Source organism: Acipenser ruthenus, chromosome 10, assembly GCF_902713425.1.
Source record: "Acipenser ruthenus chromosome 10, fAciRut3.2 maternal haplotype, whole genome shotgun sequence".
Classification (NCBI taxonomy): domain Eukaryota; kingdom Metazoa; phylum Chordata; class Actinopteri; order Acipenseriformes; family Acipenseridae; genus Acipenser; species Acipenser ruthenus.
The window spans coordinates 38,080,232-38,098,782 of NC_081198.1; the positions used below are offsets into that span (position 1 = coordinate 38,080,232).

The 18,551-nt window shown below is 34.9% G+C and overlaps 2 protein-coding genes across 7 annotated transcripts; both read left to right on the plus strand.

Annotated features, from left to right (window-relative positions):
* Positions 1 to 6,235: 6,235 nt before the first annotated feature.
* si:dkey-10c21.1 (uncharacterized) lies at positions 6,236 to 10,789 on the plus strand. Of its 3 annotated transcripts, none has more exons than XM_034015677.3 (4): positions 6,236 to 6,335; positions 8,274 to 8,583; positions 9,095 to 9,178; positions 9,890 to 10,789. In XM_034015677.3, the coding sequence occupies exons 2-4, from the start codon at positions 8,289 to 8,291 to the stop codon at positions 10,138 to 10,140; spliced, it is 630 nt and encodes a 209-aa protein (XP_033871568.3). In that variant the 5' UTR covers positions 6,236 to 6,335; positions 8,274 to 8,288; the 3' UTR covers positions 10,141 to 10,789. The 3 variants fall into 3 exon arrangements, with proteins under 3 accessions (XP_033871568.3, XP_058888165.1, XP_058888166.1); XM_059032182.1 differs by having other exon boundaries at positions 6,260 to 6,335; positions 8,250 to 8,583; XM_059032183.1 differs by having other exon boundaries at positions 6,260 to 6,335; positions 8,250 to 8,583; positions 9,098 to 9,178.
* A 1,023-nt stretch (positions 10,790 to 11,812) lies between these two features.
* LOC117401517 (uncharacterized) lies at positions 11,813 to 17,512 on the plus strand. 4 transcript variants are annotated; one of them, XM_034002293.3, is made up of 7 exons: positions 11,813 to 11,962; positions 12,617 to 12,882; positions 13,603 to 13,746; positions 14,027 to 14,074; positions 14,362 to 14,547; positions 15,048 to 15,095; positions 15,523 to 17,512. In XM_034002293.3, exons 2-7 carry the CDS (start codon positions 12,624 to 12,626, stop codon positions 15,786 to 15,788), a joined length of 951 nt encoding a protein of 316 aa, XP_033858184.3. In that variant the 5' UTR covers positions 11,813 to 11,962; positions 12,617 to 12,623; the 3' UTR covers positions 15,789 to 17,512. The 4 variants fall into 4 exon arrangements, with proteins under 4 accessions (XP_033858184.3, XP_033858191.3, XP_058888163.1 ...); XM_034002300.3 differs by having other exon boundaries at positions 14,365 to 14,547; XM_059032180.1 differs by lacking the exon at positions 14,027 to 14,074 and having other exon boundaries at positions 15,523 to 17,511.
* Positions 17,513 to 18,551: the final 1,039 nt, after the last annotated feature.

Below are 18,551 nucleotides of genomic sequence, written 5' to 3' on the forward strand. Positions count from 1 at the left end.
GCCATGTACAAGCAAAACAAGTATTTCCAGATAAAGCCATTATCAACTGAAAAACATATTTGACTTAAAAACCTTTCAGCACCTTTCTCCTCATGTACCCAAATACACAGCTCAGAATGGCAGGAACGATGCTGATTGGAAAATGATAATGATAAATATAGGCTTTAAAAATAAATTAAAAAGTTATAAGCCTTAATGATTACTGTATGTGCAAGTAAATCTTTTGAGGCTCTTCTAATACTGGTTCCCTAAGTTGCAGTGTGTATGCATAGACTTTTTTTTAATGAATACACAGGTATAATTGTTAAAAGCGCACACCTTTGCAGTAGATGTGTCAATAGTCCGCTCCTGTGGAAGATGCAGTGTAAATAGCATAGGAAGGTCTGTACTACCTGCACAATCTGGGGAAATACACATACCGTGAATGCTCATCACTTCCATTAGTTTAAATGCGTTGTACAATAAAGTTAAATGAAATTCTTCAGTTAGAGATACTGAACCTATTATACAGAAACTGATGTTATTGGGATAGCACTTCTAGAAATGTCTTCTTATTATTTGTTTATTTAACAGACGCCTTTATCCAAGGCGACTTACAGAGACTAGGGTGTGTGAACTATGCATCAGCTGCAAAGTCACTTACAATTACATTTCACCCGAAAGACAGAGCACAAAGAGTTTAAGTGACTTGCTCAGGGTCTCACAATGAGTGACTGAAGTAGGATTTAAACCGGGGACCTGCTGGTTACAAGCCCTTTTCTTTAACCACTGGACCACACAGCCTCCTATCTGCTCCTATCAGAGTACAGCTTCCGTTTTTTTCAGGGTCTGCCTTTTGTTTAATGTATTAAAGTTGAACACACATAATAAAACATTTCCTGAAAGTTTTAGTCTAATTTATGTAAGAGCAACATTCATAGTACTGCGTGGGCTAAATAACAATAGCTTCCGGCCCTTTATACAAAATAATGAAACACATGGGAGGGGTCACGCATAAAAACAATATAGCCAATACAGCGTGTGGTTTTCACTAACTCTACTGTGCAGAATAAATGTTTTTTTTTTCTGTATGTAAATATCGGGACTTTCTTTCTATGCATCGGGACACAGGACATTTGCTAGGAAACCGGGACTGTCCCGACCATACAGGGACTGTTGGCATGTATGCATGTGTACAGACTTGAGTAAACGCGTTACATTGCATATATCCACTTTACATTGCATATATCCACTTAGGGTTATGGGCAAAAAATAGTTCAGAACAGAGTACGAGAAAGGAACAGGAAATATGTTCAGTCTGTCACACAAGTAAGTAAAAAAAAAAACATTAGCGTGCTGAGTTTATTTATTTGCTTCCAAAGCCACTTTGCAGAAATTGATGGTAAAACGCAGCAGAGACTATTTGACTCGGAGGAGAGATCTATTAATCAAACACACCCAATACTAGGTCCGCACGTGACCACACCACTGAACCGGTAGGTGTCTCTTATAGCAGGACTGTCTTTTAGCTATCCATTTGAGAAGTCTTAAAGATGAAACCTGTAAATAATATATTTCCTCAAAAGTTTATTTTACCTTGTGATGTGAAAAACAATAATAGAAAACGTAGAGCTCTCGTGAGTAATAGGCTATGATATTGATTATATAATGTTATTTAAAAAAAAATGACACAAATTTATATATCACTTCTCCTAATGATAAACAACATACTGAAGACTGAATTTGTTTAAAGATGGCATTCACATTCATATTTAAAACTGAATGCAAACTAGGAAAAACAAATTACCTTAAAATTAGCACAATTGTCTTTAGTACAAATGGGAAAAAAGAATGTGGCAACAGAGAAGCGATCGAGGTTCAGTCTGAGTGTTTCAAGTCCACCAACTCTGGGCACCCGCTCCTCCTCTTTTGACAGCCTTCAACAAGAAAGTTGTTATGGAAATCCACGCCTTCAAAAGCACACAGAATATATGCTGATATTCATCACATGCTCCTTTTAATTTCAGTCTTAGAAAACCACCATGGAAATCATTAAAAAACATAAAGTGGATCTCACAGGGGTGCTCTCTGCTGATCCGTGTCCAATCGTTCACCGCGCACACAGCCAGGCCATCATTACAGAAAGAGAATACTGCAAGGTGAAAAACATTACCGATCCAGAAGAAAAGGTCATCGAGCTCCTAGACCGGGTTAGGACAAAATCTGATCAGACATGCCAAGCCTTTCTAGACATCCTAAGAGAGGTTCATATTCATTTTGTAAAAGTCACTTTGATTAACATGATAGTTAAGCAGAAGTACACTACTAGTCACACCCTGAGTAATGAAGCCTATTAGGATGCTAGTTTGTATAAATGAGAACCACATCTTGCTATTTAGACTCTCTGCTCATCACTTTCTCTGAACTGGTAACAATTGTAACTTTTTAGCAACTAATAAATGAAGGGGTCCATTCAATTACATTGAACAGATACAGATCTAAAGATGTAATATTTTGTATATTTTTGATATTTTTTAAATCATTAAAATGTTAACTTTTTTTTCACAGCCATAAGTAATCTAAAGAAACTAATATGACCTTTCGGGTGTTTGTAATAGCAGTGGGCCCTTTATTGATTATTCTTTATCACTCAAAGTTTGGTACTGATATAGAATATGCATAATGCTAACCTGCATTTAATAATTTATCTGAAATGTGAAAGCATTTTCCTAGTACATTAGTTTCACATGCATAGCTTTCTTGGTAGTTAATATACACACCATTGCAACTATAGCCAATGAGATTGCTCCGTTGCTGTAGGATATGTCATGATAGACTCCTGCTTTTGATTCCTGTAGCGTATGAAATGGAACTAATTTAACACATTCCATCTCTACAGGTACAAAGTAAAACAAAGTCTAGATATGTGAGCACAGACAAAACAAAAACATACATGGGGCCTAAATGCACATTCCATTTTACTCATTTTGAAAATAAATATACATACATGCATATATAAAACAGGTATCATAAGCTTATATAATTTTACAGTGGTATGTAATGGTAAAAGGAAACTGGTTAAAATTGAACATGCATAGAATAAGTCAATCATATGGGGTAGGTCTAATGAGAGAAATGATGTATTTCTGTGTTATCCATTTAAGGACACAGGAGGTGTGCAAGTATGCAATTAATCTGGTCGTGGAGAATAACATTAAAAAAAAAGATGATTAAGAAAACCACAAACTGTTGATATATATGTATTTATGTCTTTTGTTCTTTACAGTACTGGGGTTTTCTCACCTCCAGCTCACAACATGTATTCAAACCTTGTTGACTGGTACTTCTTGGTTTTGCAGGACATGTTTATCAATGTGTACAAGTGGATGGAGGAAGCATTGCCATTGCCCCTTGTATTATGTCTTCTGTCGTGTCAGACTTAAACATGCCAGTGAATATAAAGACGTCATCTGTCTGCTCCAGCAGCAAGCCAATGCCACCCTGTGAGTATTGAATCTAAGACTTTAAAATCCAAATACAATTATCTATATTTTAACAGGAGACAGTTTGATAGCAGAACTGCCAGTATCAGTTACCTGTCATTTATGTGGCTGTTTGAAGATGTTATTTTATAAATCAATGATGCCTTCTTCAGAGTAATTATAAAGTCACTTGACCACAAAACATATTTGAAACTGACATGTATGAATATGAATGAAACGTATCCATATCTATAAAATAAATTTTCTTTGAAGTCTCACTGGCACTTTTTAATTCTTTAAGCACCTACTGCTGATGAAGGTAACGCCAAATGAAAACGTACTGCTGATGAAGGTAACGCCAAAAGAAAATGTGCAAACCATTTTGAAGTACGTGCTACAGATGGAAGTAATGTAGTTGCCCCAGTTATGATGTCTGAGAAAGTGGGTAGAATTAACATGCCCATCAATATAGACCAATCATAGGGCAGCAGTGTGGAGTAGTGGTTAGGGCTCTGGACTCTTGACCAGAGGGTCATGGGTTCAATCCCAGGTGGGGGACACTGCTGCTGTACCCTTGAGCAAGGTACTTTACATAGATTGCTCCAGTAAAAACCCAACTGTATACATGGGTAATTGTTTGTAAAAATAATGTGTAAAAAATAATGTAATTGTATGTAAAAATAATGTGATATCTTGTAACAATTGTAAGTCGCCCTGGATAATGGCGTCTGCTAAGAAATAAATAATAATAATAATAATCTACTACCAGCTCCAGAAGTGGTGGCGCATGTACAACATCAGGTAATTAACTACAATACTTGACATGCAAAACGTTATTGCTGAAAACATTTAACTCACCAACTGCTACTGAAATATGATTTCTTCATTGACAAACTGAAATATGATTTCTTCATTGACAAATGGACTAGGTTTGGCAACCATTATTGAATAAGCTGTGTCCATATCCCAAACAGCAACACAGAGGGACTAGCATTAATTAAAGAAAGGCAAATCCTTGCTGGGGACCCATATCCAAACCTAATATGATATATCCAAGGAAAGTGTGCTGGCATTAGTCACGAGAGAACAGTGTGCAGAATTAATGTGTATGTTTAACTGAAGACCTGAAGTTAATGGGGTGTTAGTGTTGACTTAAAATTATGGATTTAGTGCTCTAAATACTTTTATGTTACAATAAATATAGCTTTATTTTTTTTCTTTGGAGCTCAGTGCACGTCTAGAAATATTTTTAAAACGTCTTATTCATTTATTTTTTTGTATTACTGAATTGTTTACCACAGCAAATGTGAAACAAACTAACTTATATATTTTTTGGTAAAGCTCCCCCGAGTCTCAGCATTGAAGCAAGGCCTGAAACTCTAGATGAGGAGGTAACATGATCTATAGATTTTCCGTTAGTACACAAAAGCTTGTACTATTGCAAAAGAATGATCATTTTTGTAGTCTAACAGTGTAATAGTATTAGACTAGCACAGGTTAGCAAATGTAAATTAAACAAACACAATAAAGCATTCCACGTGTGACTACTTTTAGACCCTGTTATAGTCATCTGAAATTTCGTTATATCAAATAGTTAGTATCAGATGGAATTGACCCCACATTAACATTAGCTGATGGGAGCCAAGCGGATGCTAGAGCCAATATAAACCCTGACGAAAAAACTCCTCTTCCCTACATCCTGAAGAAACATGTATTTGAGTCAATCAAGACAAGAGGTTTCTTCCATAAAACCCTATCCACAAACCCATGTGATTCCCATTCACTTTATTCATAACCGTGTTTTCAGAACGTGATGATATATAGGGTTTAACACTCCTTTCTCGTTGCCTTTGTTAATTAGACACGGTTGTGTCATTTGATTCCCAGCATCATGTGGTTTCTTTAAATCTGCCTTTTTATATAATGTAGTTTATTTTATTCCTTTTATACTTACTTCAGTCATTCCTGTTGTTTCACTTTTGAGAGTAACTCTTGTTAGTAGAGTTGTTCTATTTGTATAATTTTCTTTTATTGGAATTGTAAAAATAAAAATGTTAAACATTACCAGTTTGATGCTTCAAGCAGTGATTTGTTCAGTATCCTGTTTTAAAAAAATGGAGTACGCAAGGTGTCTTTTCTAATACTGGTTCCCTAAGTTACAGTTTGAATATACAGGTTAAAAGCACACACCTTTACATTATATGTGTCAATAGGCAGCTCCTGTGGAAGATGCAGTATAAATAGCAGAGTAACTTCTGTACTACTGCACTATCTGCAAAATCTATACCATGAATGTTCATCACTTCCATTTGTTTAAATGTGTTGTACAATAAAGTGAAATGAAATTTTTCAGTTAGGGATATTGAACCTATCATACAGAAACTTATGTTAATGGGATAGTGCAAGAAGTGACATTTCTGGAAGATTGAATCCTTTTTTAATATGTATATAATAAAAAGGTGAGACAGATGTGAATTGAATTGTTACATAACTACATATAGGTGTAGATTTAATAAAGCAAAACATACCTCTTTCTAAGGGATGTGTTGATATTTAACTAAATGTTTCAAGGATTCCTGGTTGCACTGTGCCATATTCATGAGGGTTCAGAGTACAACTTTTGTTATTATTTATTTTATTTTTTTCAGGGTCTGCCTTTTGTTTCAATGTTTTAAAATTCAACATACACAATAAAACATATTTCCTGAAAGTTTTGGTCTAATTCCCGTAAGATAAGAGGAACATTTATAGTAGGAGCTACCCGCCCTTTTATACAGAATTGAAACAGAAACTAACACAATTAGCCTTTGCACAACTACCACAAATAACCCCTGATACAACACACTGCACATGTTTCCTGTCTCGTAGAAAAAGGTAAGGTTAAGTTGATATATATATATATATATATATATATATAATGCTAAATGTACATACGGTTCACAATGAAAGGCATTTTTTGTATGCATTTTCCCTTTGTTTAGATTAACACATTGCAGCCTATAACAGTAGGCTACAACAAGCCATCAAATATGTAAGTAGCTAAAGACTGTTCTGAACTGTTTTATTTTATTTACAGTACCAGCGTTAACACTTCGAGGCAGTCTTGTTTTACAAATGAAAACGTGTACAGATCTGAGTAAACGCGTTACATGACGGTATCCATTTAAGCCGGTTGTGGGCAAAAAATAGCGACTCAGTATGAGAAAGAAACAGGAAGTAGGGGAGACCGGGGTTGTTTGTCACACTTTTTACTCTTTATTATTTTCCTCAATCTGGTGGAATTCTGCGAGGTTCTGTTCCTCGTTATATTGAAGAATAACTATTCACGTACAAATTGATGTGTTTTATTTCAGCGTAACTTTATTCTAAATATGATATTTAGACGGTTGAAAATGCGCCGGTCACCTGTGACAACCTGCCCCATACTGGGGTTGGTTGTCACAAAGTATTTTCTTGGTTTTACAGTAGACAATAATGCAAAAATTTTTTTTTTTTTTTTTTTAAATAACATAACGTTTCTACTGTGTACAATGACAGAAAACGTTGTCTTTTTACTTATGTGAACATAAAAAATATAGACCTATATATATATTTGAAATGTTGACCCATGCTACAAAATAATACCACAGCCTCCACAGAACCAGAGAACAAACAGTAAATAACTTAAATAAGCATTATACGGTGACATATCCCACATGTTGGTGTAAAAAAAGTAGAAAGAAAAAATATAAGACTTCTTCCTATAGGATTCACATGTGACAACCAACCCCAAAAACTATGTGACAACCTGCCCCAACCTGACTTTACATTACAATTTAATTCTCTCAATACTACTGGGAGAGCCTACTGATTTTGTTTTTACACCAAAAGATATCTGGTTCTATTAACATGGCCATCAGTTCAAACAAACTCCAATACTAAGAGTTATAACATAAATAACAAGATATACATTTTTTACTTTGGGTATGAAAAAAATGAAATATGTGCTAACCTTTATGTTAGATGGAATTGACCTCAAATTACAAGATGGCTGAGTTCCAGACAAAAGAACACACATTTCAGTGTTAGTATCACCTGACTGCACGATCTAGTGTCATAGTTATGAGCACTGTGACAACCAACCCGTGTGACAACCAGCCCCGGTCTCCCCTATTTTCAGTCTGTCACAAGTAGAAAAACACAGCAGCGTGCTGAGTTTTATGTATCTGCTTCCAAAGTCCCTTTGCAGAAGTTGATGGTAAAACTAGCAACAGAGACTGTATTTGACTCGAGAAGAGAGATCTTAATCAAACACCCACAATTGGTCCACAGGACTGTCTTTCCGCTATCCATTTGAGTAGTCTTAAAGCTGAACCCTAATATATTTTCAAATGAAAAGACATCGTTTTTAATCAATGTTTTCCTCAAAAGTTTGTTTTAGCTTGTGATGTGAAAAATAATAATAGAAAATGTAGCACTGTCGTGAGTAATAGACTATAATATTGCTTATATAATGTTAATTTTTAAAAAATATGACAAAAAATGTATATATCACTTCTAATGATAAACACTGTGCTGAAGACTGAATTTGTTTCAAGATGGCGTTCACATTCATATTTAAATGAATGCAAAGTAGGAAAAAAATGACCTTAAAATGATCAAAGTCTGCCTACATTCAGTACAAATGGCAAAAAAGAATGTGGCAACAGACAAGCGAATCGAGGTTCAGTCTGTGTTTCAAGTCCACTCACTCTGGGGGACTGGATAGCAATTTTATAATGCTACAGCTGTTGTGTGTCTCCCTTACAGATCACATGTACCTTTTAATTTCAGTCTTAGAAAACCACCATGGAAATCATTAAAAAACATAAAGTGGATCTCACAGGGGTGCTCTCTGCTGATCCGGGTCCAATCATTCAGCGCGCACACAGCCAGTCCATCATTACAGAAAGAGAATACTGCAAGGTGAAAAACATTACTGATCCAGAAGAAAAGGTCATCGAGCTCCTAGACCGGGTTAGGACAAAATCTGATCAGACATGCCAAGCCTTTCTAGACATCCTAAGAGAGGTTCATGACACCTACCCTCGATTGAAGGACTTGTTTACAGAGGCTAAAGAATCGGATATCTCATTCTCAGCAGGTATTTGTTTTTTTTCTTGTCACCGTGTCACCTAGATGCACTCATAGCTGTGTGAATTATGCATTCAAATACAAGTTTAGTATTTTACGTAAAATAAAACACTGGTTCCTTTAATGCTGACATAGTAGTTTCAGTAAATGTTACAAGTACATATTGAATCAGGAGATCTGTTCATATTCATTTTGTAAAAGTCACTTTGATTAACATGATAGTTAAGCAGAAGTACACTACTAGTCACACCCTGAGTAATGAAGCCTATTAGGATGCGAGTTTGTATAAATGAGAACCACACCTTGCTATTTAGACTCTCTGCTCATCACTTTCTATGAACTGGTAACAATTGTTTGTTTCTATATGTTAATGGAGTTTCTATTCAGAATATAAATGTACTGCTTTGGAATATTCTGTATCCAACTTTATCTGGTACTGTACACAGATATAACCCTTATGCAATGTCTATGCAATGTGAAGTAGTCTGTGTATGGACCTTCTGCCTTTTTTTATCCAATAGCAGCTCAGGATACCCCAGATGGCATTCATTGTGTTGTAATGTCAGATGCGGAAAAGATCAAGAAAGCAGATTCCATCGTGCAAGGTACTGTATCCTTTAAGAGTCACCTTATTAATGCACAGAATGCAAAACAAATAATGACCTACATATTTAGAACATGCCTTTAATAAATGAAGGGGTCCATTCAATTACATTGAACAGTGACAGATCTAAAGATGTAGTATTTTGAATATTTTAGATATTTTTTTAAATCATTAAAATGTTAACTTTTTTTTTTACGGCCTTAAGTAATCTAAAGAAACTAATATGAACTTTTGGGTGTTTGATTCTAATAGCAGTGGGCCCTTTATTGTTTATTCTTTATCATTCAAAGTTTGGTACTGATATAGAGAATGCATAATGCTAACCTGCATTTAATAATTTATCTGAAATGTGAAAGCATTTTCCTAGTACATTAGTTTCACATGCATAGCTTTCTTAGTAATTAATATACACACCATTGCAACTATAGCCAATGAGATTGCTCCGTTGCTGTAGGATATGTCATGATAGACTCCTGCTTTTGATTTCTGTAGTGTATGAAATGGAACTAGTTTAAAACATTCCATCACTACAGCAACCATGAAGACTACCTCAGATGGAAGCAAAGTAAAAAAAAAAGTCTAGATTTATTCAAGTATCGTAGAAAATAAAAAGCAAAAGAAAGAGCAAAACACTTTTTAAGGCATTTTTATATAAAGTAATGGTGTATAATTGTGATGATTATGGCTTTCATACGTTTGTCTCTTTTGACAGATAAATTGCAGTTTTTCAAGACCAACAGAACAGACCTTGTTCAAAAGGTGAAAAACACCGGACAGTTAACAGATCTGCTTCACCAAACCTTTCACAAAGAAGCCTTGGACTGTGTTCTTAGTAAAGAGTTTCCACAGGATCAGATGAGAAAACTGATGGACTTTACTACAACAGAATCTGTTGCTAAGGAGGTGTTTTTGGCACTTTGCAATGTTGAAATACGTGTAATGTGTGAAATATTAAAAATATAAATACAGTATATTTTTATGTACTGGTATATTATTACATGTATATTTAAACTCTTACGACAAATGTGAAATTAATCAATTGCATAATGTACAGTAAGTGAGGTAATAAAATGTGAAATCCAATAATGTCACAAAGCTTGAGGAGGATATTGTGATGAAACAAGTCTCATGAAAATGTTTGAAACCAACAGCAGTCCAGAACTGTTTCATCAATATCAAACTGTATGCATTCAAACAAATTAATCTGTCTGGTAGACCCACACTTGAACTGAATATTAGGTTTTAATATAATATGAAGATTCAGTATTGAGTATTTTCATTTTCCTGTGAAGCATCTGAAGTGTTGTATCTTCTGATCAAATGTTCATGTGGGATTAACCTTTATACAACCACCTTTGTCCTTTGTGTTCATAAAAGTAATCTTAAACATATGTTTAGGTACTTCTTATTTTACAGGTGGTTTCAGTTCTAGTTTCAGTCATGTCGCTGATGTGGAAGAAAAACAGGTTAAGATCTTTGTAGATATCAAAGGTACTCAGGGTGGGGTTGCTTTGTATATTACATTATCTGAATATTATCCAAGTTGTCACCACTCTGATATATAATACTGGACTGTGCTTGAGTTTTGTATTATTAAACGTTTGTCTGATGATGTGTGATTTCTTTTTTTATTTGTTAATAATTCATACAATTCATATGTTCAAAGCATTTTACATCAAAGGTGCTCACTTGTGTCTCTTTCAGTCTCCTCTTATTCAAACAATGTCCTAAATAGCAGCCAGAGCCTGCTTCCAATCAGGTTATTAAGTAAAAAATAAATAAATAAAATTAAATTAAAATAAACAGTTTGGAACAAGGTCCTCGATTGGATTTGAATGCAAGTGCAAATTGAATGAGCATTAAATCAGTTAGATACACTCGACAGTAATCAATCCCTATTACAACTAACAAACAATGGCTTTTATTCTACCTAATAACAAAATATCTTCATTAAATCTATGTACAGTAAAAAGCATTTCTAAAGCATGTCTTGACTACAGATATGTTGTAAACCTAAACGATAACCTAAATATTAAACTGATTTGTGTAAAATATATATTCCCGCTCTGCAATGTATATTCTGGGTGCGTCACATGAGTGAGCCGCTCAGAGCAGCTCACTGAAGAGAACATGCATGCTCAGTCCCGCTCCTCCTGGGCAAACCAGAACGTTACAGAGCATATTTCATCAGTGAAACTGAGTGACTGGAGAAATTATCGCTCTGTGCCGCTCAGTTACTTAACGCAACCGCTGTGTATATTACTTATTATTAGATATTAACACTGGCTATATGTAGCCTCTCTCTCTTATTGATATTGTAGGCTTATATTATAAGAAGTTGCCAACTGCATACCTGTCAACTTTTATAAATACAAAAGTTGAACTTGCCTCCCGCACTGAATGCATGCCTGCCACAGAGCTCCTCTGGGTCCTAAATCGTGCTATTTCAGACAGGGATTACAGTAACCACACACTGGCCATGACTTTTGCAGACATTAAAGGTTTGCTGACATAAAGAGGTTTAATATCACCGTTTTGAGCAAAATAGGGGAGAAAATCTGTCCCGGGAGATGCCCGGTGAATACGGGAGAGTTGACAGCACTGAAACTGTTTACCGCCAAGCAAAGAAGAGGAAGTGCTAGAATGAATGTGAAAGTAGATTCACCATAGTTTGGTATTGATGATATAGTAACCTTGTTGCCTGCATTCAAAAAACGTTCACCTTTGAATACACCAAACAAGAAACATTCATTTCAAGAATTTACAAGACACTTCATAACTGCAGGTAAGTGCTAAAACTACACACATTCAGAGCAGTTTTACTTTTTCATCAGCTAGAATGTACCGTTTAAATGTACCGTTTTAAAAATGTACTGACAAGACTGAGGTTTTAAAATGGATGTTGGTAACCTGCTGAAGAACCAACTGTACAGTATACGTTTGTAACTTTAGGTAGCCTACACTATATAGGCCTACCTGTATGATTTTAAAACTAGTTGTGCGTCTTTAAGACCGCCTGTAAAATCAAAATATGTAATGCTTCGTGAAGACAAACTAAATTTACTTTCAGAAAGTAGAGTGTATGCAAGAACTAACGCTAGTGAATTTAAATACCCAGTATTGTGTACAATTGGGAGATTGCAGCATTCAGTGTAGTTTTGCAACATTTTAACTATGTTCAGATAAATACAATACCTAGAACATTGTATGGTAACCATTCGAAAATAATAATTTGTATTTTTAGTACATGGCACGTTTCATTTTGCAGGTTGGTGAAATGATGTACGCAATATAAACATCATAGTCTGATGAAATACCAGACATGATTGCGATGCACGTCTCTTCTTACCAGACGCGTGTGTCCATCTCTGATTAGTAGCACCTAAATTAAGCGTTATTACTGTATGTCTCCACATTTTTCTTTTTAACAATTTTCTAGTACGGCCATGGACATCCTCAAGTCATCACGAGAAGATCTTTGCAAGTGGTTGTCAGATTTATTTATTCTCGAGAAAGTGGATGATATGATAACTGTAAAGAAATCCAAAGAAATACAAAAACAAAGTGGAAACGAAAAGAAAATCGACTGCCTTCTTGAATTCATAGTTGAAAAAGAAGAAAGATGTAAGGAATTCCTCGAAATTCTGAGAACAGTTCAGGACCGCTATCCGCAGCTTCAAAGGTTGTTTGGCGAAAGTGGGAAAGGTACTCCTGCAATTCAAACTCTAACTGAAATTTAAGATAATCAGAAAACATTTTTTTTTATCTCTCTCTCTCTGTTGCCCCTCAGTAGGTGTTTAGATGCATTAACTGGTGGTTGAAGTAAACGTCTTAGCAAAAATACTATGCTATATTATACTTTTTATTATGTTTATTAAAATAATTTTTGGAAAAATAACTGCCCCACGAAAATCCATTTTTGTTAGGGGTGTTTCCATAGGGCCTACAAATGTACATTCCCTTAAACTGATTGGTCTATGTGTCGAAGTTAGTCTCAGCCATTTTGAAAAAACATATATATATATATATATATATATATATATATATATATATATATATATGCATATATAACACAGGTTTCATAAGCTTCTAAAATTTTACAGTGGTATGTAATCGTAAAAGCAATAATAATAATAAAAAAATCATAGAACTGCAAAGCAAACTGGTTAAAATTGAACATGCATAGAATAAGTACATTATATGGGGTAGGTCTAATGGGAGAAATGATGTATTTAGTATACAGTTACTCTGGTCGTGGAGAAAAACATGCAAAAACAAACAAGCAAAAAAAGATGATTAAGAAAATCACAAACTGTTAATATATATGTATTTATGACTTTTGTTCTTTACAGTACTGGGGTTTTCTCACCTCCAACTCACAACATGTTTTCAAACCTTGTTGACTGGTACTTCTTGGTTTTGCAGGACATGTTTATCACTGTGTACAAGTGGATGGAGGAAGCAATGCCATTGCCCCTTGTATTATGTCTTCTGTCGTGTCAGACTTAAACATGCCAGTGAATATAAAGACGTCATCTGTCTGCTCCAGCAGCAAGCCAATGCCACCCTGTGAGTATTGAATCTAAGACTTTAAAATCCAAATACAACTATCTATATTTTAACAGGAGACAGTTTGATAGCAGAACTGCCAGTATCAGTTACCTGTCATTTCTGTGGCTGTTTGAAGATGTTATTTTATAAATCAATGATGCCTTCTTCAGAGTAATTATAAAGTCACTTGACCACAAAACATATTTGAAACTGACATGTATGAAAATGAATGAAACGTATCCATATCTATAAAATAAATTTTCTTTGAAGTCTCACTGGCACTTTTTAATTCTTTAAGCACCTACTGCTGACTGTAACGCCAAACAAAAACGTACTGCTGATGAAGGTAACGCCAAAAGAAAATGTGTAACACATCTTGAAGTATGCGCTAGAGATGGAAGTAATGTAGTTGCCCCAGTTATGATGTCTGAGAAAGTGGGTAGAATTAACATGCCCATCAATAATGTTAATTTTTCATCAATAATGTTATTTTATAAATCAACGATGCCTTCTTCGGAGTAATTATAAAGTCACTTGACCACAAAACATACATGTATGAGAATTAATTAAATGTATCCATATCCACAAAAGAAATGTCTTTGAAGTCTCATAGGCACTGTTTATTTCTTTAAGCAGCTTCTGCTGATGAAGGTAACTCCAAAGGACAACATGGAAGACATTTTAAAGTACACGCTACAAATGGAAGTAATGTAGTTGCCCCAGTTATAATGTCTGGGAAAGTGTTTGGAATTAACATGCCCATCAATATAAACCAATCCACTACCAGCTCCAGAAGTGGTGGCACATGTACAACATCAGGTACTTAACTACAATACTTGACATGCAAAATGTTATTGCTCTTGGAAATGGCTAATCTTATAAAACATTTAACTCACAAACTGCTACTGAAATACGATTTCTTCATTGACAAATGGACTGGGTTTGGCAACCATCATTGAATAAGTTGTGTCCATATCCCAAACAGCAACACAGAGGGACTAGCATTAATTAAAGAAAGGCAAATCCTTGCTGAGGATCCATATCCAAACCTAATATGATATATCCAAGGAAAGTGTTCTGGCATTAGTCAGGAGAGAACAGTGTGCAGAATTAATGTGTATGTTTAACTGAAGACCTGAAGTTAATGGGGTGTTAGTGTTGACTTCAAAATATGGATTTAGTGCTCCAAATACTTTTATGTTACAATTAAATATTTAGTAGATATATTTTACTAAATATAACATTACAATTATGCATTGTATTAGTTTTTGTACTGTACATGCATACTATATATCTAACATTATGAAATGACTTTTCAGGACCAGAGAAGATTATATCAATAGAAGAAGCTGATGCCTTAGTGCCAGGTACAGTAGATTTCATGGAATGGGTTGTACAGTTGTATTGTAAAAGTATGGCAAATCTCAGACAGGTGTAAGGAATTCTAAAGCATGGTAAATGCATAATATAAGCATAGACAAAATATATCATGATAAACTTTTATAAGGACATCTTAGAGTGTTTTGCAGTAGGTCAGACACAATACACAAACAGTTGCTATCAAACTGTCTGCATTTAACTGCATAATATTACTCTTAAATGTATATGAAAGGCAGATTACATAATTCTTTCTATTTTGTTTAAATGTACAATTCATTTTTAAATAGTAATTAGCACGCGTTTAGTAGTTTGTAAATGTTTAACTTGTAAATAGTAGACACATGTTTTGGTGTATTGTTAAATGTCTTTTCTTAAAATTCTTTCACTGACGTGTGTGTTTGTATACCATTGCAGATAAGATGGCATTCCTGAAGGCCAGCCTACCCAGTTTAGTTCAGAAAGTCAAAAATGTAGGTCCACTCATTGACCAAATTTCGGTGAACGGTTTCTCTGATGAAATGGTTTCTAATATAAGATCTGTGCAACCCGAGGCGAAACAAATGAGAAAAATCCTGGAGTACACCACTACAAAATCTGTAGCCAGCAAGGTGTTTTCTGCACTTTTGGAGAATGAACCATATGTTATGAAAGAATTAGTAGAGGATTACTCCAAAAAATAGGTATACTGTTTGAAAACCTTCCCATAACATGCATTCCTGTAGAAATAATATTATAGGTAATGCCTGTATCAAAGACCAGCTGTTTTAGGACATCTGTTTTAAAAGACCAGTTTCCAGATTTTTACATATAGCTCTCATTAGATTCTATGTGATGTGCTGAAGAATTGTGAGATATAACTCTGTTTATCATGGCAAACCATGAACATGCTTCGTGAGCTGAACTATTTGAATGTTTGTAATAATATCAATGGATTATTAGATCACTGTAATGTCTTAAATAATGCCACATGCTTTTTACACAAAAGAAGGTGTTTACTGTTTCAGTAAAACTTGTAGCTATACAAACTGTTTTTGGTATAACTAATTTTGGTAATCACTGTTTTTTTCTCTCAGAAATTCATATATGGCAGAGTTTTGAAGTAGTACATGACTGTTAACAACAAAATGATATTTCAAAGTTGCAACAAACAATTTCAGTGTATTTATTTAACCAGGATAAGAAACTATTGAGTTGACCTCAGTACTGTAAACAAATGGTGTGCTTGTACAGATCACTGCCAGAATAATATGAATTCCCCAGTTTGTAGACTTTAAACATTATCCTCCAGCAAGTATTGGGTCTGTGTCAATAGCTTGATCCCTGGATTTTGCTGTGGGAAAGATGTGCAGAATGTTTGATCTACACTCACCATAATTACATTTATGTTCAGTGGTACCACATAACAATAGTAATTTAAACAAAAAGCTATATTTATTTTAATAAAAATGCAAAATATTAACAAATAGCTTTTAAGTTAGGACACATAACATATACTGTACATTATATATAGCTTTTATCATTTAGTGTGCAGATGGATTCCCTCCATTGTAAGAGCTTCATCAGTAACTGCTGCCTTGACACTGTTATATCTAGGCCTCCTGTAATTCACTCTCTTGTGGGATGTAGCCCTTCCAGGATGGCCAACATCTCTGCCTTGTACCATACAGTCTTTGCTAAGCACATTTAACCCAACAAACACATTTTCAGGAGATGCTGGACAAACAGCAGAACCGCTAAGGCCTCTCTTGGGTCTTCCTCTAACAGCTGAGTTCCTGGTGCCTTCTACCGGAGCATGCTTTTCATTATAAGCTCTATTAATGATCCTTACACTTGTGTCTGCAGAAACAGCAGACCTCTCGCTGACGTGTTCAGTTTTTATGGATCCAGAAGAATAACACTTCTGTTGTATTAAACTGACTTCAGGTGGAGATTCATGATAGCCACTTGCTAATCTGTCATCAGAGGTCCCATACAAAGGCATTCCATTCAACTGTAGACTTCTAAACCATTCAGAAGCATGTCCTGTGGAATATGACCAGGTGATTTGCCACTCTGATCTTGCAGTTTATCTTGACCTGGTTGGCTGTAACCTCCAGTAATGCCTGTTCTTTTAATTGAAATTCCTATTCCAGGAATAAACAGTTCTTGCTGCAGCTGATCCTGCTGTCTTGAATGCTTTAGCAAAATCTTCTTGGCTTTTTCCTTGCTTATCATATTATTCCATGTTAAAGTATTGTAGACTACTTGTCCATCCAACGGGCAAGAGTTGCACTCATGCAGCAGCCATTGGTCAATACTCTTATGAAACTGATAAAAAAAAGATTTGAAAGTGCATAAATCATTTCATTGTTTATACTAACAAAACAAAGTGATAAATGTAAAACACAACACATGTATAATTGTCCCTTAATTGTCAATTAAACACACATGTAAAAGCATAATGTTTAAAAGTATATGATTATTTTATTCAGCTCTTTAGTGTACAATAAGTAGAAGTCCTTACCTTAGGGTGGCAAGGCAGTTGTCTAACATGCTGACCCAGGATAAATGTCTTTAGTCAAATTCTGCACTGGTGGCCTGGTTCAAGTAGTTTGCTGTTCTGTCTCACCATCAAAAATGGCAGCATCTTGACAATATTTTCAGGTAGACTTTCAGATGTACTGGAATCACTACAAATTATAAATTTAAACAAGGTATGCAAGTAACATAAATCCCCGCCAAGGGATGCAAACACAAGATTGACATAAACAATAAATTAAACGTGTCAGTACAATTTTACAAAGTTATCAATACTTATATCTACCAAATGTGGAATCGAATCTAAGAACAAAGGTGCTTGTAAAGGTTAAGGATTTCAGATGAGCCTACATCTGTAGTTTATATTATAATATCATTTGTAATAGCATTTCCAAGCAATTCTGTATCCATGGTGTTAGAATGATGTGACACTGTTTGGATAACTTGTTATGTTCGTGTACTCCATGGTGTGAAGTTGTATTCTCAAAGTGTGTTTTTCAAGCACAAAAAACAATTCTTCACTATGCAGCTCCTTCATACAAGCCAGTCAATTAACAACATTTTAATGTTGAGGTACTGAGAGAAGCATTACAAATACTGACTAAGTCTTCTTTTCAAAACACAAGTCTATTTTTATTTGTAAGTTTCTCTGTTTTAAAAGTTGTGGATGAGGTATTCCACTTTAAGTTTGCCTTTTGTGATGTTGTAGTGACTTTTTATTATGAGAGCGTGAATCTGGAAGCATTTATGTAGGCAATGGTGAATGACTAGAAAGCTGGCCAACTGGTCTCTATCACTGGGTCCTTTTCTGAACATAAAAGAGAAAAAAAGTCAAATCAATACAAGCATTTTTTTCATGGATCACTGTGTGACATGAACATGATCATGGTATTATAAAATAGCATAAATACAAGAAACCAAAACAA